At 37.6% G+C, this 26,362-nt stretch overlaps 1 protein-coding gene across 1 annotated transcript; it reads left to right on the top strand.

Moving 5' to 3' along the window:
- Positions 1-7,487: 7,487 nt before the first annotated feature.
- XIAP (X-linked inhibitor of apoptosis) lies at positions 7,488-15,820 on the top strand. Its single transcript, XM_009889280.1, has 6 exons — positions 7,488-8,361; positions 9,944-10,043; positions 11,939-12,017; positions 12,692-12,725; positions 14,105-14,329; positions 15,627-15,820. Exons 1-6 carry the CDS (start codon positions 7,488-7,490, stop codon positions 15,818-15,820), a joined length of 1,506 nt encoding a protein of 501 aa, XP_009887582.1.
- The last annotated feature ends 10,542 nt before the right edge of the window (positions 15,821-26,362 follow it).

The raw sequence follows: 26,362 nt of genomic DNA on the forward strand, positions 1-26,362 counted from the left end.
AACTTGAAGCTAAATCAAATTCCTGTTAATAATACAGCAGTTAATTAATTAAATATTCTAAAGTTGAAATAAAGTGTACATTTTACATAATTTTATCACTTGAATTGTATGTCTAAATGTAAGTATATAATATAAAAATTAAGAATCTTTTGAAAAATTGATTTCCCCCTCCACAATATGGTAGTGTTGTAGTACTGATCTGAAATATATTTTCACATTGAGTTGTGTAAGAAGCCTTTTATAAGAGGGGAAACAGTAGATTAATTAAGCAAATGAAGATACTGGTAGGGGATATGGAAATAGGATGGAAGAACTAATAGGCTTGGGGGTAAAAAAAGCAAGAAATTATTCTGCCCCTATGATTTGCCTGAGAGAATACTTGCAGAATCTTAATAAGTTTAAATGGTACAATTCAAGCGACCTTGTAATTAACAATTGATGGCCAAATCATGCAGAGACTTCTGTGTGATTTACAGGAGTACAGTGCCTTTCATGAAAAATATTTCATTATATTCCTGTTTATGCCATGAATAAAACATTAATCTTACAGGAACTGCCAGAGAAGTTTGAGACGATGGGGATTGCTCCTTCCTTTTTTTAGTTTTGTTTTGGTGGGGGAGTTACTGGAAGTCTGGTGCTCTTGGTGTTGGCTCTCCTGTCCTCTACTTTCACATTTAGTCTCTTTCCATCTCTTTCTCAGTATGCTGGAGGTTTGGGATTTGGTAGGATTTTTTCTGTGTTGAGTTTGGGGTGGGTTTTTTTGTGTTTTTTGTTGTTGTTTTGGGGGGAGGGGGATTGTGTGTTTTTTGTTTTGTCTCTCCCCCCTCCTTATTTTTAGGTACTGTCATCTGTAGGCAATTCATTTCAGTGGCAGCAGCTGCCAGAAATAAACCTTTGCTTTAGATAGGTTTTCCTGTGTCCAAATTAAAAATGCCAACATCTCTTTCACACTTTGCTCTCTACTAAACACTTAGCAAGGTGTGGTAGAGCTAAAATGGTTTTCTCCAGACCTTTAGTTCTTCCTCTTCCTCAGTCACTTTGGATAACACTGATGTGTACATTCATTAATGGCTGTAATTGATTATGTCTTGTGTTTGGCTTTTGACATCTCTGTAGGACCACGTACTTAGGCTACAGCATGCCATTTTTTTCTATAGTGGCTGGTATTTACTCCTTCCTTCTCATACATACACCTAAAGTTCCGAAGACATTTATCTTGCAAGTTCACAAACACAATTTATTTTTTTTCTCTGCCCTTGGCAGATGCAAATTTGTGCTACTGTTACCTACTGAGAGCACTGCCATGAATCCGTTCTTGGTTATTGCTCTATTCCGTATCCATATGAATTCTTCATGAAGAAAAATACAATAGGAAAATAATTCTCAAAATGGTATGTTTCTATTGGCCTCATTATATTTATTTCTAACATGGAGATCGTGTAAAAGTCTTTGTTACTGGAGTCAAGAATTAGGAGGCTCTAACAGCCTACTATAACCTCGAGCAGTCAATTGACTTCCTATGATGATAAACTCTGATAGAAAGCTAAGTAGGACCTTTCCGAAAAACAGACAGATGAAGCTGAGCTGATGGATTTATGTAAGCTTTGGCACTGAATTAAAAGGCACAGTGTAGATACAGATACATACCCTCTTTATAAAATAAAGAAATATCTCTAAGCAGATTTTTTTTAAAACTGGCTATTGATACTTAGATGTAAGTATGCTGAGATTTGTAAACGCTGTTTAAATAAATCCTATGTTTCTTGTGGTTTTAATCTTTTTAAGTACACTTTCAGTTAGCAGCATGTACCTTCCTTGATCTAATTGCAGCTGAACAGGCACAAAGTGAGATTCAGTGAAGTGACACATGCATAATATGTGTGTCAGCTGGTACAGTATGTTCTGTTTGATATTTACTTGGTGCACTACTCTCACATTTCAAAATTCAGTCAACAATATACACTAACATTGCTCTCATAGTCAGCGTGTCAAGCAGTAGAAGCCCCATGTGTATGTACCCTTTGGTCAGGAACATGAGGCTGTGCAAGTAGGTTTCTGACTTGGAGGTTACTGCTATGCTTGTCATGTGGAAGAATTAAAAATAACTCCTTACAATGCCGACCTGTTTTAGGATTAAGGATAGAAATAATCATGTCTAATAAAATATACTTGAAAGAAAAAAGGGGGCTCTGTACTTTTCCTTTGAAGCATTTCAGATCTAGGTAATGCAATGATGTGTTTTTGCATAAAATCATACCTGTTAATATTTTTAAAGCTGAATTGATCGTGTTTGGCTTGCAAAACCACAGTGTACAATTTTGTGCTTTGAGTAAGTTAACATTTTTGCTATGAATTTTTGTCTTTAATTTTTCTTCTGAAACATAATCAGTAGACTATAAAAATTGGTACTTTAGCTTGAAAGTGGGAGGTGTCTTGTGACAAATACCTTCAGATATTTAAAAGCAGGATTAAACTTGGCTCAGCTTCTGGAAGTCTTTCAGGCTAAAATAGGCTTTGTTTACTTACTGCATATGTGAGAAGATATTTAATGCTTCAATAATAGTTTAAAAAAATCTCCTGGGTTTTATAAGTGAAGACGAACTTTAATGTTTCTGGACCTTCTACTTTTAATTCATATGTGATTAATTAAATCTATGCAGAAAGGCTTAATTAACTTCCATATGCGTAAAGAATACTCTCTGAACTCGGGTTTGCTGCTGGTATGTATTGTAGAGTCTTGTGTACGTGTCGTAGTTGGCTGCTTTTTGTGAATATATGTTTTTTAGCCATAAACCATTCAAAAATTTACCTTCAGTTATTTTTCTTCTGCCGTTAATGTTTGTCTGAGTGCTGTTGTGGTGCAGGACATTGTTCTAAACCATTACTCCAGTTAGTTGCAGTAAGGCAACTGTTAAAATACCTGTGTATGGAAATACTGTTGCTAAGCTAGTTTTAATTTTACAGTTTGAACAACTGCTTTTAACAGTGGTTTGAAATAGAAATAATTGAGCTTGATGTTGCATTTAAAGTAGTACTAATGTTGTATTTAAAGCAGTACTCGCACAGGCGAAGAGTTTGCCTCAATGCTTAATAAATATGTTAATGTCTTTCTCTTAAATAAAATTATATTGAAATGTAAACTAACTGTGGTTAGAGGGGCTGTCATAAGGAAAGGGCTTTATAACGTGGATGGAGTGTTGTTAAAGCCAGCAGTTACCTGTGAGAGATTTGTTCTGCTTCTGTCATTCCAGTATTTAGGCATGGGTTTGAAAGGCTTCTAGAATGATGGTTGAATCTTTCTGCTCCAAAAGATCAAGATTAAATAAAGCGGTTGATATAATTTGAAACAGTTACTTCATATTAAAGAAATGGTCTGTGGTGATTGGACCTTCTGTCAGTACTTACTGCTCTTTTGGTATGTGCTTTTAACGCTATTTTGACTGTGAGGATTGAGATAGATTGCTTACCTCTGGAGAATCAAAATGTGGCAGATATTTTGATTATCGCCACATTGAAGACTTTTTTTGTTCACTGTGTTAAAAGAAAGAGTATTGAAGTGTTCAGAATATGGTAGAAAATGATGTTTGAAGGAATAAAGCTGCTAATCTCAATGTTCTGAGTGATGAATACATTCTGTATATTGTTTAGTTTTATCCCAGCTCTTATTTCCAATTATATTTTCCCTCAATTGTTAGAACTTCCAGTACAGTACATAGAGATAGTTTTTTTTCCCTGCTTCAGATACTGCTGTTACATCTGGCTGAAAGGCATTATCCTGTGATGTCCATTGCAGTTGAGGGTGGTACAAGTATTGAATTTTAGGTAGTTCTGTTAGTTTATTTTTGCCTAGCATTCACAGGTAATTAAAAGTAATCAATAAAACTGAAAAAATAACATCTCAGTTAATGGAATATCATCTCCATCCTGATTTCTAATATTTCAGTTTACTCCTTGATCCTCTTCCTTCCTTCTTTTGTGTCTTTGCTCAAGTGTTTCCTTCTTAGTTCCTTAGTGTCACTAAAACACACACACCACATCTTTCCGGGAAACACCAAGAGGATCAACAGAGTAAGTGGAGTAAAACTAGTACAAACTGGTTTAAGTAACAGCTTAAAACTCATGCTGTTATTCTCATTAGGAAAGTCTGTCATATATGAGACGGACCACCTACATGATATTTTGAGTTCTGCAGCCTGTATTTTTAAAGGTGAGAAGTTATTTTGGGAGAAGAGGAGAAAATGCGCAATTAAACATTATATGTTTATAGACATTCTGAAAATGAAGCCTGCTTCAAAAGCAGTGGGATCTTTGAAATGAAACGATCTAAAAAGTAGATGTTTACCAATTGCATGAAATAGAAAACAATTCAGAACTTACAGCTTATTTACTTAAACAAATGTTACGAGGTTTTCTTAAATTTTCTGATGTTGGAGGGGGAGAGGTTTAGTAAAAGGGTCCAGAAAAGTACTGCAAGACCCAGGCTTGCTCATGCAGCATAAGTGATTTGAAGATCATCCCTGTCAGAAGGCACTGGAGAGTCTGGGCCTTACTTAAGATACAGAATTTGTTCAGATTGCTGTGGTAAAATAGCTTTAGCTTATGAAAAAGAATGACTTACTGTAAGCAGTACATTCATGTTAGAATGAAGTTTTATACATATATATGCATCTGGTATATATTAATCTACGTTTTCTTTATACGTATGATACTGCTGTATCAGATTTCTTTTTAAGAATGTGATATTTTAAGATGAGTTCTGATAACAGAGCAGTTAAGTGGTGCTTAAAACAGAACACGTAGTTAATTTACGAGAAGTGGGGGCATAATTAATTCTCTCTTAACTGTTGTTTTAACTTCATATATACTAGTCATCATTGTAGTATGTGGTCACCCCATATTGCATAAGGAACAACAAAGCACAAACCAAGGGTGATCTTTGTGTCTTCAGTAAATTCTTGAGATCTGTTTGGCTTGAACCTTGGTCTGTCTTTACCCCTGATTTCAGTAAGGACAGAGAGGGCAAATTGCAGAGGATGACTCAGTAGATCATCTCTCATTTGCCACAATTATTTTGTATGCTACAGATCAAAAAGGGATGTAGAAGTTCTGTTCTGATTATGAAGTAAATATAAACCAAAAAAATTGAATATGTAACAATTTCAATAGGGTGAGTTGGTTTTTAATTGTTTCTGAACTTGTTTCTATGTAAGTAAAATAGAAATGAAGGTATACTGCTATTCATACATTGAAGGCATATGCATTTGTTTTCTTTTTCCAACGGACATTTTGAAAAGGAGTCTCTGCAAGATGCGTGGTAGGCTTTATTTGTGTTCTTGTAGAAGGTCTTTTAGGTATGCAGATAAGAAAATTATTATGCAGCTAACGGTATTTGAGTAATACAAATTATTTTATGAATGCAGTGTAGTAATAATGATGATAGACACATAAGGTCACTTGAGATCTTTACAGAAACACTCCTAAAGGATTTAAAATAAGATTTTTAAAAGGAAATAAATGTGGACTTTTAAACTTTTGTTATAAAAATTGATTGTTTTCAATATACCTGTGTATATTAAAAAATACATGTATTGTGACAGCTTTCATATTACTACATGTAATCGCTCATGTTTTGGTTTTGCCCTTCAAAGTCAAAACAAGCATATAGGTCAGCTTTGTAGGTCAGTCAATGCAATTTATTCAGAAGCTATTTTTGAAAAGCTATTTTTAAAAACCACAGTATAATTTCTAGTGTCATTACATTAGTCACGAACTGACTTACAGAAGGAATTAAAGCCAGTGCTCAGAGGTAGTCTTGTGTCCGTGATTACATGAAGCAAGCATGCTGGGTCTCTAACGTCATGTTTTCTCAACCTGCTTATAGGTTAATTATCTTTGTCATCTTGGCAAAGGATGCAGCAATCCTGCAACGCATAGTCATATTAATTTTCCCCTCCCTCTTCTGAACTTTAAAAAAGGTTTTGTCCTTCCTGTAGAAGGTAAATCTGGTATTATACAAGCAATTATTTTAACTGTACCATCTGCATTGACCTTACAGAAAGTATAATCAATATTAATGCAGGTGTTGAGGAAGCTAAATTTTTGTCTGATGGCCTGCCTTATAAAGGTGAGGACTGGAAATTGATACATTTCAGGATCCATATAGAAAACAGGAGGACACTTGTTCAAATAAATACATATTCTGTTCTTCCTTATGTGCATTTTTGCTAATTGCTGACTTGTTATTGCTTTGTGCTGAGAAGTCCGTTTGGGCAGTCCATAGTAATCTAATTTACCGCTTCATAAAGGAGTAAGTTTGGGAGGCGTATCAGCAGTAGCCTGTGTTTTATCCAAGGCGAAGTAAGTAATATCACTGCACTTCTCAGGACAATAGATGAATTTTGCTGTTCTGTGACTTCATCCATCTTGCAATGAAGGTGAGGACTGTGTCAGTTTGTGGTTCTCGCTCAGGACCTGTGGGAACAAAGTTGCTTTCTTTCATCCTTGTGAAAGAAGGGGCTTGTCGGAGTGCTCTTAGCAGCCTGCCGGTGCAGAAGGGTGCGGGGCAGGACCAGCAGTCAGTGCTTGCCCTGGAAAAGTGTAGGCAGGAATGGGAAAGTGGGACAGGCGGCAAGGAGAATGACATTCCTGAAGGGAGGAAAAGCTGAGGTGATGGCAGAGGGGCGGGAACTTTTGATAGTGTAGGCCGGGCATGGGAAAGTGGAAGCAGCGTGCTGGGCAGTCTGAGGCCCCGATCTGAAAAGCAAAGCCCAGCACTTTGGTAAAATGCCCCAGTGAAATAACTGATAGTTTATTTCACGAGATATTTTGCTAAAAGGAAAACTGAGATGTATGTGTTTACAATATAACGCAAGTCCAAAGGCTCTTTTTCTTTTTGATGATGGTTTTACCAGTTGTTGCCCATCTGTAATGGGTGTGGTAAGTGTGGCCTTAGTACAGGGAAAAATAAAGGTAGTTGTGTTTCAGAACTGGGCTGTAAAATCTTGCAATTGTGGACTGGTTTAGATCAGTATTTTAAATTCAATAACTTTGTATTTTAGGTTTGGAAGCCTTTTGGCAGGGTTTTGCCCAGAGCTTTTGTTAAATATTTTGTTTATTTCATTCTTCCAATGTTTGTTTGTTAAGAAGTAGAACATGCTTTTAAAGCTAGAAGTGTATAAACTGATGTGTTTTCCAGGTAAATTGTTATTGGCCTGTAAAACTTCATGATCTTCCTGCCTTCCTTTATGCCTTTTTTGTTTTATTTTGTTTTTAATGTTCTGGTGTTTGCCTCTGTGGGGTAGGGGAAGCAGGCAAGGTGAGATGGGAGGGAAGAGGAAGAGGCATTATTTTAGTACAGAAAGGATAGCTAGTTTAATTTAGCCAGTTTCCACGCTTGTATGTGGGTATGTTCTGTTCTTCTGTCTGTAAAATTCAAACATTTATTCTTTGTTTAGGAAATCTGAAGGGAGAGCCCTACTTATGAAGAGATGACGTGTAATGGCCCAGTTAACGCGGAAGCTTGTGCCATTCCAGACACTGACCACAACCAGGAATGGGCAGAGGAACACTACCGACTAGAAACTTTCGTTGAATTTCCACTTGACTGTCCAGTTTCAGCATCAGCACTAGCACGAGCTGGCTTTGTTTATACTGGAGAAGGTGACAAAGTGAAGTGCTTCAGTTGCCATACAACTATTGGAGGATGGGCGCTGGGGGATTCTGCAGTTGAGAGACACAAAAATCTTTCCCCAAATTGCAAATTTATTACTGAATCTACTTTTCTGGAAAATAACAGACGTCCTCTTGTCCAGAACTGTGAGCATAGAACTGAAAATGGTTCCAGCAATGCAGCCCTCCTGTGTGCTCTGGATGACCCATCTGATGTGGAGGCGGATTACCTTTTGAGAACTAGGCAGGTTGTGGATATGTCAGATAATTTGTATCCTAAAAACCCTGCTATGTGCAGCGAGGAGACAAGATTAAAGTCTTTCCACAACTGGCCCCTCAATGACCAGTTGACACCAAAGGAATTAGCTAATGCTGGATTCTATTATACAGGTGTTGGTGATCAAGTTGCATGTTTTTGTTGTGGTGGAAAATTGAAAAACTGGGAACCCAGTGACCGAGCTTGGTCAGAACATAAGAGGCATTTTCCCAAATGCTTTTTTGTCCTGGGCCGGGATGTTGGAAATGTTCCAAGTGAATCTGTTCCCACTGAGCTTGGGAGAAGTGGCCTGAATGATGCACAGTATCCAAGGAATCCATCTATGGCAGAATATGGAAGACGTTTACAAACATTTTTAACTTGGATATATCCTGTTGACAAGGAGCAACTTGCTGAAGCTGGGTTCTATAGCATAGGTAAGCCAGACCTTAAAATGGCTAATGTCTTTTACAAAGAAATTTTATATAAGTATCTTGTTATGAAAAAATAAGCTTTTTTTTTATTATTCTAACATGGAATGATTTGCCAGAATTTCTTTACTGTGTACACTACTTTTCATAGTTCTTGTGTAAAATGATATATATTATACCAAGTATTTTTAATAGCAAAGTATAAATTTGGTCATGGATTCATTTTTAGCAGTAAAACATCAAAGCGTGTTTTCCTTGCCTGCTAAAACCCTCGTAATACATCTTTCACCATGACAATTACTGAAGTTAATATTTTTTTAAAAAAGGAAGTGCTGTCCTCCAGATATCTAACTGAGGTCTAAGAAGTAGGCTTGTAACCCATACAGAAGCCTGTGAACAAGGCAATCCAGGCTGTGTGCCATTTTATTTAGTTAACATGTTTGCATTATCATAGCATTCCGACATCTGAAACTAGCAAATGCCATTACTACTTACTGTAAAAGCTTTATGAAGACAATAACTAGAGTGGAAGAGCTTTTACTCCTAGCCATGTAGTATTCGACTTGGATAAGACTCCAATGTCTTTGTGCACTAGTTTCCCCATTAGGTTGAGTTGCACAGTGCTGTTAAAGCTCTTTGAAATTCTTCCCTGAGAGATGTATGAGTGCAAAGTGTTGTTATTATTAGGTCACAAAGGAAAGGGGATCATCCGGGATAATTTCTTGTTCTCATGTTAATTGGCTTCTCTCTTAGTAGCTCTCAGAAGAACTTTTTAATCTGATTCCATTTGTTTTGCTTGTGGCCATAAATAAAACCTTTGATATATTATTGTATGGGTGATATACGGGCAATATTTGTACCTAGCAGAACTGTTTCTACTGATTTCTTCTTGGATTCCTAAAAGTACCCAGCCTCTCACAGCCAAATGAGATCTGTATTGTGGAGCTATACTAAGTGGGCACCAGCTTTTCAGACCCGAAGGCTGTTCGAGTGACTTTGGTGAAAACTCTTGTTTCCTATGGCCTGAGAATGATTTAGCTCTTGAAGGAAAAATCTATCCGTACCTCCTCTCATTTCAATAAACACAATATCTAAGCAGTTTCTGGCGCAGTCTTTGATTACAGTAGGCATAGTGCTAGAACAGAGAAACTGCAGTTTCTCCTAACTTGTCCTCAGTTGGTTATGCTACTGCTGTATTAATCTTAATGGTGAAACGGAGGACCAAAAAGGCACGTAAACATCCTTAATTCTTTGTGGTAGACTACTTCATGGCTTGTTTAGCAATGGATTGAGCTATTTGATAATAGATTATTTTTAGCTTTTACTTTTTATCTGTATAATTACTTGCTAAAATACAATTCGGGAATATTTCATGTGACTCTTATTTTGTATTTTTTAAGCTCAAGTCTCTCACAAACATTTGTTTCAAATCTCATGTATTATGTCCTCCTTGAAATTTGAGTTCTTTTTAGTTACAGTTGCTAATCAATAAAATAAATATTTTTTCTTAATAATGTAACATTTTACTCAAAAACTTATTGTTATGCCAACTAGAAGTATTTAACTTTATTCTTGTGTGTTTCCTCAGGTAACGGTGATCATGTTGTGTGTTTCCACTGTGGTGGTGGATTGCAAGAGTGGAAGGAAAATGAAGACCCATGGGATCAACATGCCAAATGGTTTCCTGGGTAAAGTATTTTTTACTGGTTTCTTGTTGCATGTCTGAGTCTTATTTACAGTATATTACATTTTAATGACAGCATACTAATAAAGGTTTCAGAAGGTTGACTATGACTTAACATTGTTTAGATTTATGAAAATAACTTAATTTTTTTTTTAGTTGCCCTCCTCCACTTCTTTCTCCTTCATTTTTGTCATGTAGGCACCAAAGGAATATCAGTTGTCTTCCAGGGTTTATGTTTTTCCTTTTCAATAATTAGAAAAGATTTTAAGTAATTTTTTGCATGGGGACCTTTTTTTTTTTTGTTGTTCCATCTGTTCTACCTTCTGTAGTCCTGCTAGTATATGTATAATCATCAACATATGCTTTAATGTTATATTGGAGGCCTCAAAAGATGACATTAACCTAATGTCTTCTCTGAGAGGTAGGAGTTCTCTAAAGTGGGTGGGAAAGAAAACTAAATCTCAAGAGGTGGAAGAGGTTGAGTGTACAACTAACTCATTAGAGGTGATCAGTCTGAAAAGTTGTCCTGAAATTGTACCTTCTGAATAACTTCAAGTCAGTGTTGTTTCTGTGTCAGCTCGTTTGTAGGAATTATTAAAGGGAAGAGAGGATTTCTGTGTCTGGATTTAGCTGGTGTCTCAGCTAACAGAATCGTGAAGTTCTGTTGAATACACATCTGATTTTATTTTTTCCTCATTATCCAAGTGCTATGTTCTAAGTGTTATTTTAATAGCTTCATACACATCAAAGTTTGTAACTTATGTCAGGATACAAAATCACAAAACTTTTGTCATGGTGCAAACCTGAAGTAGTCAGTAGCGGTATTGAATTCAAAACATACATATGCATAATTTTAAAGGATTGAGGATTCCAGACCCAGAATTAGTTTTTAGAAAGACTGCCAATTTTGTCTAAAAATCTGTTTTTAGGAAAGGAGGAATAGTATATGATACATTGTTTCTTACAGGGGAATAAAAGCTGTCCAAGTACAAAGACTTAGTTACTTGTATAACATTGATAAAATCAATGTCTTTTTGTGCGTTAGCTGCCAGATTTGTCTTCTGTGGTGAAAGGCTCTCTGGAAGCTGGAAGTTAGTATTTATGCATTAGCTGATCCTTTTTTCAGTAGTGGTACAGGCAGCTTTTAATTATTAGTCTCTGCCACTTGAAAGAGATGCCCTTCTAAGTTTTTTGGCTTGGTGCAGTGAATGGTCAAGATGCATTTTCTTGGTGCATTTCAGTCCTCCTTACCTGGGTTTGATTTGGTTTTAGGTTGCTTAAATTATGTCAGATTTGATTACTTCCTCTCAGATCATTAACTGTCATACGTGGAGTTTTTGTTTGCACATCAAGTTCAATGGCAGTGTAGCAGTCTCACAGCATGCTGTCTGTGTCCGTAGACAGGACACCCTGAAGGTGAAGTGACTGCTGAAGCAAGAGAACTGTTGTCGAGGCATTCCCCAGATCTTCTGATAGGGAAGAGCTCTGTCCAGTGGCTAGGACTGGCTGGAAAACAGTGAAAGAAAGCATGTAATGCACCTGTCTGAGCAGTGACTGCTTTTCTTCGATTGCAAAAGACTAAAAGAACCAACATTTTAACATGTTGGTTTTTCGTTGGAGTTTTTAGTTTTATAAACCCGTGGCATCAATGGCTATGGCCAACAACTCTTCAGCTTTCTGTTTCACCAAAAATGTGAAAATGTTAGGTACTGCTGAAGTGATTAAGATGTTTTTAGAAATGTTTAAATGATGTTACTGATGTTGGCTAAGTATTTAGAGATTTCAAAAGCAAGCATTCTGTATGATGTAGGAAATGTATTGAAACTTTCCTGAGTTATATAGTCAATTTTTGTTTGCTGCTTCTGCAGTTTTATTATAACTAAATATTTTCGTTTGTAGGTGCGGATTTGTGAGAAAGGAAAAGGGGGTAGAATTTATAAATAACGTTCACTTAACAGATGGACATAGGGATTCAACAGTAAGTGTCTTGCTTATTAATCAAATATTATTTTGTTAAAATAGAAAACAATCAACATAATTTTCATATGAAATGAAAATTACTACTCTTCTAATTATCTGCATATCGTTTAGTCCTCCTCCCGCTTCTTTCTCTGGCAGAAAGTGAAAGACGTCAAAGTATGTTTTGGGTTCTGTCATTCAGGGCTTATAGATCTCACAGTTCTCCTTGGTTGGGTTATGGATCACAAGTAGGGTACCTTCTATATGTTGGATATTTGGCACTGAATAAGTCCTATTTTTTTTTTGGTTTTATAGCCTGGGAACCTAAGGTTTATGATGAATAATTTCCTTGTTTAAGTGTAGAAGATAATTTTTCTTTTCTTGTTGGTAGAGCATTGTTAAACTTGTATGTAGTCACTAAAAAGTAAAACTGATGTTATTTAGAATTCTTGAATAGACTAAGAATCATGTACATCTGATTATAGCAAAGATGGGTTAAAATGAAAATTTTAAACACTATGAAAGAACAAAAGATTGATCCCTTTGCAGTTGTTCAGAGCATATTTAATAGTTCTAGTCAATAAAATTATATATATATATACAGTCAATAGCTATTTTATGTCTTGTAACTATATAGGTTTCCTTCTACCTTCTTCAGAATTGTAATTGTGTCTTTCTGTATTTCACTTTTAGACAGAAGCTGCTGAAGGGACAATACTTCCTAAAGGTATTTGTTTAGGCAAAAAACCCAAACCAAACAACCCTCCCTATTTTGGAATATCCATATTTGCATGTATAGTAAATAAAATGGTTAATTTAAAAAATAACTATATTACCTTTTAAAATAAAGTATGACAGGGAAATTGTCAGAGGATACTCTTTCGTTGCTTCATTGCTTCTAAAGAACTGTGGAATGAATGTTGTTTCGCTTAGGGGAAATCTAGTCATGGTTGCATTAATATTGTAAAGATTGTAAACCACAAAAGAACTATGTATAGAATGCAGTCTTATTTTTATAGCTAGTAAGTTTGCATCAAGTATTAAATTAGTAGTGCTGTGGGATGGATGTTAAAGAATACTGAAATGAAACAAATCATTGTTGCTTTTCACAAGGCAGGATGAGTTGGTCTGTTAAATGGCAAGGACTAGAAAGCTGAGAAAGCTTAAATAGCTTGTTATGTGTTCCAGTATTACACATTCCTGCGATGTTTTTCACAAATACCAAGCAGTAAAAAGGCAAGACAGTTAAAGGGGTAGTAGGAAGACAGTCAAGCAGCTTCATCACAGGGAATGATAGCTGTTGCTGGTAAGAGTGGTTACACTAAGTCTATTTTAGAAATCTCTCACACACTGCTCATTTATGAGAGTGAAAATTAGGTTTAAAAATTTTGCTCTTTGAACAGTCTTGTTAAGTAAAGAAGGAATTAGTCATTTATATCTAGCAGAAGAACTGGAAATAAGACACACTGTTAACAACTGTATTCAAAAAAATTACATTGAAAAGAGGAAGGGTGAGGTCCAACAGACTTGAAAAATGGTTTCCCAAAGTAGCGTTTTGTGTTAGTGGATAGGCTGGCTTGCTGATTGTGCTGTGTTTTGGTTTTGGAAATTGAAATTATTTACTGGTTTCTCTCAACATATGTATGATTTTATTTTTTTTCTTCCCTGAACTGAAGTAAAATTAATGTAATGTTACCAAATACTTACATGCCTTGTTCCTTAGAATTTTGGATGAATTTCAGTTAACATTCAGCTATGGAATTTATGATACTAATTATATAAGACATTTTATTTAAGAAGTTGAGGTAGTTATTTTAATAGTTGATTTGAATAGCAAATAGGAGGATTTCTATGTTATAAATGGATGAAGGAAGACTGGGAAAGCTAGGATGGAAGAAATCCCAGATCTGCAGTTTTGGGTGTTTTGATAATGCAGTTTTTACAACTAGCAAAATTCTCAAATCAGAAATATAGTTCCTTTGGCTAGGTATTTGAAAAGGTGTCCTAGAGTACTATAGTGAATACTGTCCGATAATCAGAATCATGCTTGTTAAATTCTTGCTTTGTTTTGTTGTTTGTTTTTTTTTTTTTAATTTCTTGTTTTAGATGATCTCTTACAGAATCCTTTGGTACAAAGTGCCATAGACATGGGTTTCAGTTTGTCTGAGATTAGGAACACCATGGAAAGGAGATTGCAGATGTCTGGAGAAAGTCACACATCTGTTGAGGATCTGGTAGCAGACTTAAGTGCTCAGAAAGACAATACGAGGGAAGAAGAACCAAATGAAATCCCAGTTGAGCAAGATGAGCTTATTCAATTACGAAACCTCTGTGTGTACTTTCATATCAGCTCTTTAGTCTGTGAAATATATCTTATAGTTACCTGTTTATTTTACCATCTGATCCAAGTCTTACTTAAGGTGAAGTTACAGTATTGTAACTTAAAATTAAAGAAATTTTATTTTGGACATTAAGAAAAAAAAGCTGAACAAAGAGGATGTTACAATATTTAACTGTAGCAGCATTTATAAATATCATCTATAAAATAAGTAGTATTAATACCTCACGAGTGTATAATATTGAAATAATAGTCTAGCGTCCTTCTGGGAAAGGTTATACATGCTAACTAAAAAGCCAAAATTATTGTGACAAGGACATTTAAAAATAAAAGCAAGAACTATAGATGTGGGGTCTCTTGCCCAATGAGAAAAAGTGTACTTCTAGACAGTGTTTCTTTTCAATTACTTGTGTTCCCGCTATGCTGGGACATGCAAGTTATGCTCAGAAGGCCATTGTGGCACACTGCAAATAGACCAAACCCAAGATTTCTGACTCGGGAGACTTGTAGTTTAAGACAAGCGTATGGGTGAATTCACAGAGAGGGAAAAGACCATCTGGTTGGCATGACAGGCAGTGATCTTACCAGCCCACTCTTCTTAATAGGATTTTTAATGGACATTATGCGGGGAAAAAAACTTGCAATGAAGATAGGCATTGTTCTGGGCTTTGCAGAGCTTTCCCCAAGTGGCAGGGGAAGGCTTTTGAAGTTTGTGTTTTCAAGTGGGGCATACTGGAATGATAAAGAGCTCATGTGCAATGCAAAATTGATTCTTTCTGTATTACAAATTTTTAAGGTTTTGAAGTATGGGTATTTTGAAAATGGCAGGAACAGAAATCACATCCTCATTCTTTTCATTGGGGAAAGTCTCTGAAGAAAAAAAAAAAATCCAAATTACTTAACCAGTATCAACGAGCCTTTCTTTCACCTTCTGTACAAGTTTTGGGAAAGTTGACAATGGGAAGTCTGGGAAAAGAATGGTTCCTGATTTAAAGATGCATATCCTAAATTCTATAGATATTTCAAGATCTTGCAAATATAGATAGCTGAATTCCCTGCTTGCATTAGCCTGGGAGATGTAATAAAATGAGATGGGAGGAAAAAAAAAAAGAGGATTCCATGCTGCAGCTTGTTTTCCATCTCTTGTATTTTTTTCTTTTTAAAGGTGTGACCTTTAAATCATATGAAGAAAACCTTGTCCTTGAGTGTAAACTGAAGAGAAAAAAAAAAAAAAGTGCAGTGGTACTAAGTGTGTTAACTTCTTTTTATGTGCTTTTTTTTTTTGCTTAGATCTCAGTACTGAAGAGAAGTTAAGACGCTTGCAGGAGGAAAAGCTTTGTAAAATCTGTATGGCTAAAGACATATCAGTCGTCCTCATTCCCTGTGGTCACCTAGTTGCTTGTAAGGAATGCGCTGAAGCACTTCATGAATGCCCTCTGTGTCGTGCAAATATTATGAAAAGACAGGAAATTTTTATGTATTAGAGAAACATACAGCACTGTGAATACAAATGTTTCCGACGTTATTTAAATTTGTGTAATGTAATGTAAAAAATAGAGTTAATTCCAGGATGTAATCGTATGGCAGTATTTAGATTTTTCTGCTGTCAAACTCTACAGACATTTTAACATCTTAAAAATTATTCTCCTTAAGTGAATATTTTGTATGTAAAACCCAATATTGAAAGGCAAATATATATATTCTGTAACTGCAATTCATAGACCTGATTTGGGAAAGCCTAAGTAATGCAAAGCTTTATTTATAGATCATTCCTTTGCTTCACTTCGGTAGGACTCTCTACAACTGAAGTTTATGCAAATACAGTTGTATAAAGAGTCTGGCCTGATATAAAATTTGTAAATAAGTGAATAAAAAAAAAAAGTATTAGATACATGTATATTATGTCTGAGATTTTAGCTTCTCAAAAATGTTATGTAAGATTGAAAATGTTATCTTATTTCTGTAACTTCGGTTGTGACATAATTCAGAGAATACGCGTCAACCAGCTGCTTCAATATTTCACCTTATGTTTGCTGCTGCTGCTTTGTCAGTTTGTCTGTTTTGATATATAATTCCTGTCTCCCCATTTATTTTTTCTGGCATAGATGTATAAATTGGCTTCAGTAAACTGGTTTTAGCCATCCACAAAAAAAAAAAAAATTCACAAAAATCCCCCTGTATATAAAATGTACGTTAATTTTTTCATAAGAGAAGATTATACTCTCTCTCCATGAAAAGGCTTTTTTTTTTTTAATCACCAGTAATGTTAGACTTCTTTCTTTTTTGTTCTTGTCAGCTTGCAGCATTTAAATTTAAAAGTTAAGGTGACTCTCACTAGAAGAGATCTTAAAATACTTAAACTCTTTCTTACTGATCAGATCCTCAATTCTCCAATTAAAAAAGTATCACAGCTTTGCATTTAAGTACAGCTGGTTTACGATCACTCTGCTTAATTATGTGACTTCCTTATTTTGTGGAGCTGCTAATATGTTCTGTGTATGTATTTTTATCTTTGAGTCCTACACACTACTAGATTTAGAATATGGAATACACAGAATATAGTTTTTCACGTGATGAAAGTTTTAAATCCAATACACAGACACTTAACGTATACTATTTCTATTTTTTTAACTATGCGCTGTGATTATATGCTGGTGTAATGTTATGAGTATTTAAAATAAAATGCAACCCAGTTGTTCCTTGATCAGCACATTTGATTCTCACATGGAAAAAAAAAAACCTAAAACCATAACAGAAGGTTGCTTTCTGTTGCTTTTTTGTTTTGTAAGTCAACTGTTATTAATTTAACCTGAGTGTTATTAAGGATAACATATATTTTAATTGGAGAGGAAATAAAATCTATTGTTTGTATAATTAAACTTTGTTAATTATAAAATTAAAATATGTTAATTTTGCTATTTTTTGTCATAAATTAGAATTTGATTCTTAGGAATAGATGATGTCTAGAAATTCATAGAGAATTGAGCACAGAAAGGTTTTATTTTGCCTTTTTGTGCCTTTGTGAAGAGTTTAGAGTTTCAGATAATTCACGTGTACGGGGATTTTTGAGGACAGATGCGGACGGGCAGTTCTGGCAGGTTTGTCTCTAGCTCCCATTTTCACTTATGGGGAGGGTTTTCTGTACTTTTCAAGGGGAATTTAAAGGGGCGGTTGCGTGTGAGCTGGTATATCTTGCCTGAAATAGCTTGTTTAGTTAATGTTGCAAACCGTGTTATGCTGACTCGCTTCAGCAGATGGCTTGTTACCTAACCTTGACCCAAGTCCTGTGAGAGAGACTGTCTGGGGGAGTCGGATCCAACTCAGAGGCTGCAGCACTCGGCATGTGGCTCAGCAAAGCCCTGGCGGGGAAAAAGATTGACCAAATTTTACTTAGAACTGTTACAAAACTAAATCCTAGTAAGGACGTGATTTTGGATGTAAGTATAGTTTGTAAACTGTCTGAGAAAAGCCTGGAAGTGGGTCACAAATGCTGCAACTGAACTGAGAGCAAATACATTGTCCAAATAATAAGTGAGCAAATAGCAGAACTGCTTCGTGTTAAAGCTCGTGAACTTTTAAAAGGCATACTGTATCCCTTATTGTAAAGTTTTGATAAATTTTATAAAAGATAGAGCTGCAATAGCAATTCAAATTTTAATCACTTAGGAACATTAAAAGGTTAAAAGCCTGTTAGCAAGATGACAAAATAACTGCTCTGTAGGTTTAGGTTCTTTAAAAAAAACTATAATCAGAGTTCTGTTCAGACTAAATGTGAAAAAAATAATTAGCATAGTCATCAAATTTTGACAGCTTGAATTAGGAAGATGTTTTTTCAAATTACTTTGATTTTCAGTATCTTAAAGAAACAGAGAAGAAATTCCATTAATACTGATACTGGGCCGAGTGTTTAAAGAGAAATGAAGGATGCAGATAAATGGGGCCGAAGCACAGGTGCTTTGAAGAGGAGGTTAGTAGCAGGACAAAGATGCTGTGGGAGTTGGTTCTTATAAGAGAGTTACCTGGAACGAAGAGCTATGGAATATATTCAACTACCAGTATTCAGTAAGTGTCTTCTAGTAGCTTCTATGTAAAATCTTTTTTATTTCCATTTTATGTGCAACAGCAGAACTATTTGGTGCACTAGATACGTGGGAGATTTACCAGGGTGTTTAATAATGTGTTCTGGAACTGTTTTGCATTCCTAATTTAGGTACAGAAAGCTAAAATAAGGAAAAGGCATGAATTCAAATCTTTTGTTATGCGTTTAGCTTTTTCTCACTGCCTTGAAACACTGGGCTTGAAACATAATACTGACTTACTCTACTGGTTGCTGCAGCTTGTATCTCTACTGATACTTAGCTCTCCATATTTTTTTTTCTAATTTGTTTGGGGGCTTTATCCAAACCTCATAATGCAATAAAAAGATTTTCAATTATTATACTTTTAAAAAAATTTAAAAATAGACTATTTAAACAAGTATTTTAATCCTGCCTGGTTAGTTTTGACTGCAGTACTCCAATGTTTATTTTTGTTAGCTGTGTGTGCAGCCTGAAGCTACAGGACAAATAGTTTGTCAAAGTTTTCAAAGCATTTCTGTTAACCTAAGACATGGGTTTTTAAAGTTAGCTTTTCTGTGTGTTTTTATTGAAAATAACTAAAAGTTAAATACAACGGGTTGTTAGAATGGAATTACAACTGGGTGGGAGCTTGATGCAGATACTTGATGACTGTGGTCATGCGAAACTTCAAGGTGAAGTGTTGTACACTGGGATTAACGTTACACGGGGCGGTGGCGTTTGCTGCCACAGTATGTGGTAATTGCCCAGAAGAGAATCTGTTGTGCCTGTCACGGCGTGTGCGCGGTGCGTGAGGCCCACCCACGTAAGGTCGGCTCGGCCGAGAGCGAAGGAGGAGTTGGGAGATTCTTCTGGCTTTGGCGGTGGTTTTCTGCAGCGGTAAGTCTGCGAATGGGGAGTTGTTCCGCGGTGTTCTTTACTCTCCGCTGTGCGCAGGACAGACTCCTGTCAGCAAGAGGGCTCGATGCCACAGCAGGGTACAGAAGCACTTCCACTGCTGCCCCGGGGGCTTTTCACCGCCCACCTTGTGCAGAGGGCTGGACTGGCCTCAGCTCCTCAGCCTGCTTTGTTGGGTGGTGGTTGTCTTCTCCTTAGAGTCAAATGGGAAGAGCCAGTCTAGTGAGATCACCATCATTCCTCATGGAATCAAAGTATGAGTGAACACTCTCCCTCTTAAATTTTTGTGTCTTTTACATGCAAAAGTTTTACTGAGCAGCTTGGAAGTTTGATCAAGAAAATCCTCCCCCATGGCCCTGCCGTGCCTTCATGCTGATTCAGGCTGTTGAAAGGATCTTGCCATCTTTGTGGATGCCACCGTGTCACGGTGCTTCAAAGAAATGTACTGATGCTGCTCCACAGCAATTAGTGTCCCATAATTACAATGGGGCCTTCTGCGAGGAGGCAAATGACCATAAAGAACTTTTGCTGAAATTCAGATTTTATCTTTAGCTTTTTCTTAACCAGGAATTCCTACTGAGCAATACTGACATCAACATTACAGTAAAATGAGGAGCATTAATTCAGAGAATATGGCTCTGTGAGCAACTTCTCAAAATAACTTGCTTTTTCCTAGGACAGGAAAGAGGACAGTATATATTCAGTTACAAGTGGCTTGGATAAACAAAACCCCAAGGAAAATCTGGGGAAAAATGGTATTAATTATATTGTATGTAATATTTCAAGGTAAGTGAAAACTACTTGGTTGCCTTCGGATAATTATTAATTTGCAATTTTATAGCCTGGACAGGTATTCATGATGGCGAAGATAAAATGTTTGATAGTTTAGAATTGCTAGAAATATATTAGATATTTGAATTAGGGTTTTGCTCTTAGACTGAAAAATGGCATTTACTATCAAAAAATGAAAAAAACTTTTGCAGAGTCCTACTGTAAATATCTAGGAGAATCATTACAATAATTGCTGAAATGCCAGGTTTAGTAGAAATGCATATGGTCACCTGCAAATTTTGGAGAATTAATCAATCTAACTTCCAGAAGTTAACAAGACAGCATTTAAATTTATCCATGTTATGTCTTTTTGATCTTAAGATAGATCTTGCTGTAAAGTTCTTGACACAGTTTCTCTTATGTTACTTAGTTTTGCACAGTACAGTGAGAGTCACTGCTTAAGCCAAATAATTAATCTTCCAAACACAAGCTTTTCAAAAGTGGGTGTCAAGCTATGGTAGTCTCTTCCCTTAACTTCTGCATAATAGAGAGAGGCTCCTGAGCCTAGGGTGGACTTCACCTCCCCTTCCTGCGTAACCCACCTGTGGGACAGTATTGGCGTCAGCACGGGAGCTCTCTTGGTAGGGGACAAGCCACCAGAAAAATAAGTGGTCCTTCAAATGTCTATTTTGGTGTTTTGCAAAATAGGATGTACCAAAAGTAACATTAATTTGACTCCTCTCTCTGCATCACAATTTAGCCCTTTTATAAAACTTCATTAAAGTTGCTTTGTAACTGCTTAATTGGCCATCACAGGTATCTGTAAGGAAGACCCATGTTCCAGGTTGGAAGCTTCACCTCTGCTGTGCTCCCAGCTGGAACCAGCGGTACAGAGAACAGAGGTCAGGGTATGCCCTGGGGGAGCAGGGTTGGGAATCACTGTCCTAGTGCTTATGGCAAGCGTCCCAGCAGTGCCCTTTGCCACGGAGGGGAAACACTTTGGTCACAGCTGCTGGCACTGAGGCTTTGCAGGACTTCTACAATCGTGCTAAAGGAAGTTACAGTCTAAAAGAAGTATTTTTATCTTAACGGTTTTGAACACCTGTGCAAGCCACCAAGACTTCATAAACTGTTGTGCTCTCTCCTACTTGTTATGTATTGTGCCACTTACGAAAAATGTAAATCACAGCCAGTTACAAGATCACACTTTGCGTTGCTTCCACCTCCCGCTGTGTCAGAGTCCAGGCAGCAAGAATGGCCTTGAGCCCGACTGGAAGGAGAGGGGACTTCTGAGAAGCTCTGTCTGAAAGAAACCTTGAAGTGAGTTGATGGTGAAATCTAAACCAAAGGAAAACATACTAAGGATATATGTAGGATCTTGGGAATGTGGTGGGTCACTCCTAGAAAAGCAAGCAAGCTTATTATCTGAAAGAGCAAATCTGTTCCTTGACCTTGTCTGTCGTGTAAGTAACGAACCCCTGTCGCACATGCTCCCACTTCAACCCTCTAAGTTCTAGCCTTGGTGGGTTGTGGGGAAAAGTCCAGAATAAACCAACCCACTGTCATTGTCCAAACCTGGTGTTTGCCTGCAAATACGGAAGAGACCCATCTCGTTCATTTGATGGAGGATTTTCTTCAAAGCTTAAACATAAATGTATTTGATTTTATTGATTATAATTGCTTTGCTCTGTCATCTTGGGCAGAGGTTGAGCTGAATAACGATGTTTCTGTCCCAGTTCCACTCTAACCTCATCTAACCACAAGCCAGCCTTCTTCCTGCCCTTTGCAGGCTCCATGTCAGCGCCTCGGGGGGCCGCAGGCCTGGGGAAATCCAACCAGCTGAGAACTGCTTTGTGTTCCTGGTGGGAGAGTTGCCCTGCACATCCGCAGTATGGTGTAGTTTCACTGTTTGTTGTTTAGCTGTTGCTTAGCTAAAGCTGCTTCCCCTGCTCAGTGCTATTTGCTGCCGTTTGGCCCGCTTGACCTTATTTCAGTTCTTGCCTGCTTCTCACCCCGGCCCTTCTTCTGCCATACGGTCTGTTGTTCGCCGCCTTTAGCCCTGCCCTCCTGATTACCCAATTTGAAACATGTTTCTCTGGTTCCTGTGCTCCTTCCACAGACTTTGTCACTGATGCTGTCATGGTGCCTGACTCATAAAGTGGTGTTTGACTCGTGACCCCTCTGCCTGGACTTCGCTACAGGACACAAGTATGTCTTGGTCGTGTCTCCCAAAACATCCCTACATCTGGAAACTGGAGCAGATCGTGTCCCAGATCCAAGAGAGGTGGACTGAATGGCAACGCTTACTCTTTCCTGTACACAGGGTGAGGTGATGCCTCATGTGAAAGCGACTCCTCCTGACTGCAGCTAGGAGAAGGGCTTCTCATTATTTTCTGCCAATAACTGGTGTGGCCTTTGCACGGTTTGGTGATGAAAACTTTAGAACACGGCTAAGGGATTTTTATTTCAAAGAACGAGACGTAGCAAGAGCACCTCACATCAAACAGGGGAATGAGCGCGGGGCTTTGGGTAACAAGTGGCACAGATGACTGAATAAAGCTGCTGATAATGCAATTAGCGGGAAGGCATTTGCGACTTCCTGGGATTCTGTTCGCTTCTAGAGCTGAAAATGAATGAAGGGGAGTTAAAACTGTCCTTTTAGTGACAATGGGACAAACTGTAATTCTGTGCTCCGCTACAGGTCTGAGAGCACGGCAGGCAGAAACTTACTGAATCAAAGAAAATTCAGATTTGAGTTAGGTGTTCTGGGAAGACTGGGCGAGAAATAGGGGCATATAAGGGAGACTTACATTAATCCCAAAAGGAAGAAATTATTCACAGCACAGGGAGAGGCCTAAGGAGCTACTGATGTGCAATCTCTCTCCTGCAAATTATGGGAAAGTAACCCATTTTTTTGTCTTTATTTTTGTTTCTTATGTAATAGTTCATCTCCGAAAGGATTTAGAGCAGATTTCCCTAGAGTGACTAAGCCAGTTTCAAAAATCTGGGAAACAAAATCTGATTGGGAAGACTGCTTTTCCCCTTTTGTCTTGTTCCACAGACAAAAATATGGCTGTGGCTTATTTAGTACAGGCCATCAAGGTTACCACCTCACCTTGGATCCAGTATAGAAATTCTGCTTTCTTTTCCTATTCTTGTAAGCAAATCCTTTTAAAAAATAAAAGGAATGGTAAAGGATTGTGGGTTTGTTTTGGGTTTGTTTGGTTGGTTTTTTTTTTTTTTTTTAATAGAAAAACGGAAATGGAATTGCAAAGGGGGTTCCTATTCTGCTGCCCTCAAAGAAAAGGAAGCAGCGTGAGCATGAATCTCCTGCCTGGAAGAATGAATCAGCCATCTGGCAGCTTGAGTTTATTCCGATCCTCTCTAGCAGTGAGCCTCTGGCCATTAATTCAGACATGGAATTGGTATCTACCCTGTGCTTGCTCAGTTTCTTCACTGGGTGACTGATCAAGAGCTCTCTTTGGATCAAGCATAGTAAAAGTCGCTGTTGCAAAGTCTTTGTTAAGTCATCTCTGAATTGGGCTCAATATCAGAAATGGTGGACTTTGAAGCTTTTAAAGGGTAGCTATTATGAGAAAGGTGACAGTCCTGTAGAATGCTTCCTCCTACGGTTTTCCTCAGAACTCCTTTTCTATTAGAAACAAATGTCTTCTAGAAATGGCAGAATTTAAAAAATCTATTTCCTTATCATGCTTGGATAACAATTTTTTTTTCCTTTTACATTTTTACATTGTATTGGAAAGGATGGTAGAGTGCTAAAACTTTACAGAAACTTTAGGATGTTCTTTGATTTCTTCACAAAGTCTGAACAGATGGTAGAAGCCCATTGTGGAATTGTTAGCTTACAAAAAGTGGCGTGCTAGCAGAGGAACTGCTTTTCATCTCGTCTTCGCTGTTGTACCAACTGGAACGTTCAGTCCCAGAAGCACGATCAGTTCATGGGGAAAATGCAGAAGTTAGGCTCTTCAGAGAGCCAGTTTTGTCCCCCATAAAGACAACAAATACAACGGCTAAGAACTTGTTCCACTTTTCTGCCCCCTATATTCCTACCTGCTGTTTGAGAGGTTGTTGCATTTGCTCCTTAGATGGGTGCCATATAACCTGGTTTATGGCGGTTATTTGCATGAACCGGGTGCGGTGCTGTGTTAGGAATCCTCCCGGGGCATAGCTGACTTCAGCAACTCCTATTTTCTGGTCACTGGAGCAGAGCAGAAACATTCCTGGCCCCTACAGGAGTGCATTGCACCTTCACTTGTGCTGTCTGGATCGCTTATGCAGTTGCACTCTAAATAGCATCCGAGCAATAATCTGGTTTGGGGAGCAAAAAAATTAAACCAGTCCCTTAGAAAACAAACAGCCCTCCCCCCTCCTCTGATGAGGCAACAGTTTTGCTTTGACAGCGGCCAAACAGCTGAATGGAACAACTGGCAGGGAGGAAATGAACTGGAGAGTGCAAAATCCTCTTATGTGGGTCCTGTGACCAACAGTTCGTAATATGCCACTGCACCTGGAGTCTGTCTCCAGAGTGTTTCCATGTTTTGTTGTCATTTGTTTAAAAAAGCAAATTCTGTCACCTGAGTCAGGACAGCAGAAATCAAATCAGGGCTTCCAAGGTCCGAGTCAGCTTTGGAAACTGAACTCTCTGCCATGCTATTGTCAGCACTTGCATGCTCATTACTTCAAAAAAACACCCTAAAAGTGATGTCACGTTTTCTTCTGTTAAACACATTTACCTAAAAAAATCTCAGCTATGAGGTCAAGTGTGAATGACACTGTTTTGGGAATAGACCAAGTATCTGACGCACACGCTAATACATGGATTTTATGCACAGCTGACTCTGAAGCTGCTTCAGTGTTGTGCTTCTGCCAGCTCTGTCAGTGGGCTGCTATAATCTTACAAACTTTCAGAGCTGAGTTGTAATATGAGTAGTCCTATTGTATCTCAAGAAGAGGACACATTGCTGGAATTCCGTGTGCAGGCAAAATGTTAGTTTTGGAAGTGTGTGGTTTATTTTCATGGGAAAGTTGTCTATCTGGCAGCTGTCAGAAGTTGACTTTGTACGGGGAAGGCAAAAATGGATCCAGCTCCTTTCCATCTATTTCTACATGTAATTGTTGTTACTGCATATGTCATGGGCAAGTTTAAAACTTACTTGAGGTTTGGTGTGTTGTTTTTGTTTGTTTGTTTGTTTTTTAACAGATTATCTTTTTTTCATGTTTATTCTAAATTTTCAGACAGACATTAACAGATTCCCATTAAAATCAGTATCTGTAGCTGTAACTGAAACCTTGAACAGTGTTTTATGATGAGGCGTTTGGGATACTATTTTAAAGTATTCCCTAAAAGGCAATCTTTCTTCTATTTTTTTTTTCCCCCCAACCTTGACAGGAGGTGAAAAAACATTCTGAAAGGTGAAGTCAAGCGATAGAATATAATTTATTTTTGTGAGTCTGCCTCATGTACCGACAGATTATATCTAGAATTGCTAAGCGACATCAACTCATATTACACTAGTTTTTTATTTTAAACACTCCTTATCTGATCAGTTTCCATTGTAAGTGTCATTTGCTCTGCGATGCCTCACCTTAGTTTTGAAAAGACTGGAACTGATGGATACTCTTCTCCTAAGCATCCTGCCTTTGTTAGGCAGGTGAGCAGAATAACTCAGCTTAGTGCCTGCTTAGTTATGCTAACCCGCCCCCCAAAATTAAAAATAGATAAACATAGGAGGATGACTAGACTAATTACCAGGACAAAACTATTCTTGTGCTGACTGATCTAAGTATAAGCTTATGTGCAACAATTCAGCATGAGTAATGTGCTTAGCATTACGCAATACAGGGAAAAAAAAATGTAGAAGGATCTACTGAATTGTGCGTTTAGAAATACAACCATCACAGATTTTATATTCGGATACTTTAAGTACTCTATACTGCTTCTATGTGATCATTTCAGGCTCGTATGAATCTGGGGAGAGAAGAGGAATTGCACTCAGAGCCAAAGAGCAAATGCCAATTTAAACCGGGAACGCACTTAGTGGTGGGCAGAAGCAGAAAACGTTTCAGGAGAACGCTCCTGACCTCAAGAAGCGCAGCGCCCGCAAACGTGGCTTCTGCCCGTACCGCCACGCAGGCTCGGAGTCCTCGAGATAAGGCACCCTGCACCCACGCGGGAAACTGTAAACCTATCTTCAAAACCATGGGCTCCCTCGCACGCAACTTTTGCTTCCTGAACGCAAAATGAACGAAGACCGGGCAGAC

The sequence above is a fragment of the Charadrius vociferus genome, unplaced genomic scaffold (genome assembly GCF_000708025.1).
Source record: "Charadrius vociferus isolate BGI_N301 unplaced genomic scaffold, ASM70802v2 scaffold7, whole genome shotgun sequence".
In the NCBI taxonomy this organism is placed as follows: domain Eukaryota; kingdom Metazoa; phylum Chordata; class Aves; order Charadriiformes; family Charadriidae; genus Charadrius; species Charadrius vociferus.

What these genes read in the sequence shown, in the direction of transcription:
- XIAP (XM_009889280.1), top strand. Translation starts at nt 7,488, where the DNA reads ATGACGTGTAATGGCCCAGTTAACGCGGAAGCTTGTGCCATTCCAGAC. An exon ending in AGCTGGGTTCTATAGCATAG is followed by an intron (nt 8,362 to 9,943) that starts GTAAGCCAGACC and finishes GTGTTTCCTCAG; the next exon opens with GTAACGGTGATCATGTTGTG. An exon ending in TATTCAATTACGAAACCTCT is followed by an intron (nt 14,330 to 15,626) that starts GTGTGTACTTTC and finishes TTTTTTGCTTAG; the next exon opens with ATCTCAGTACTGAAGAGAAG.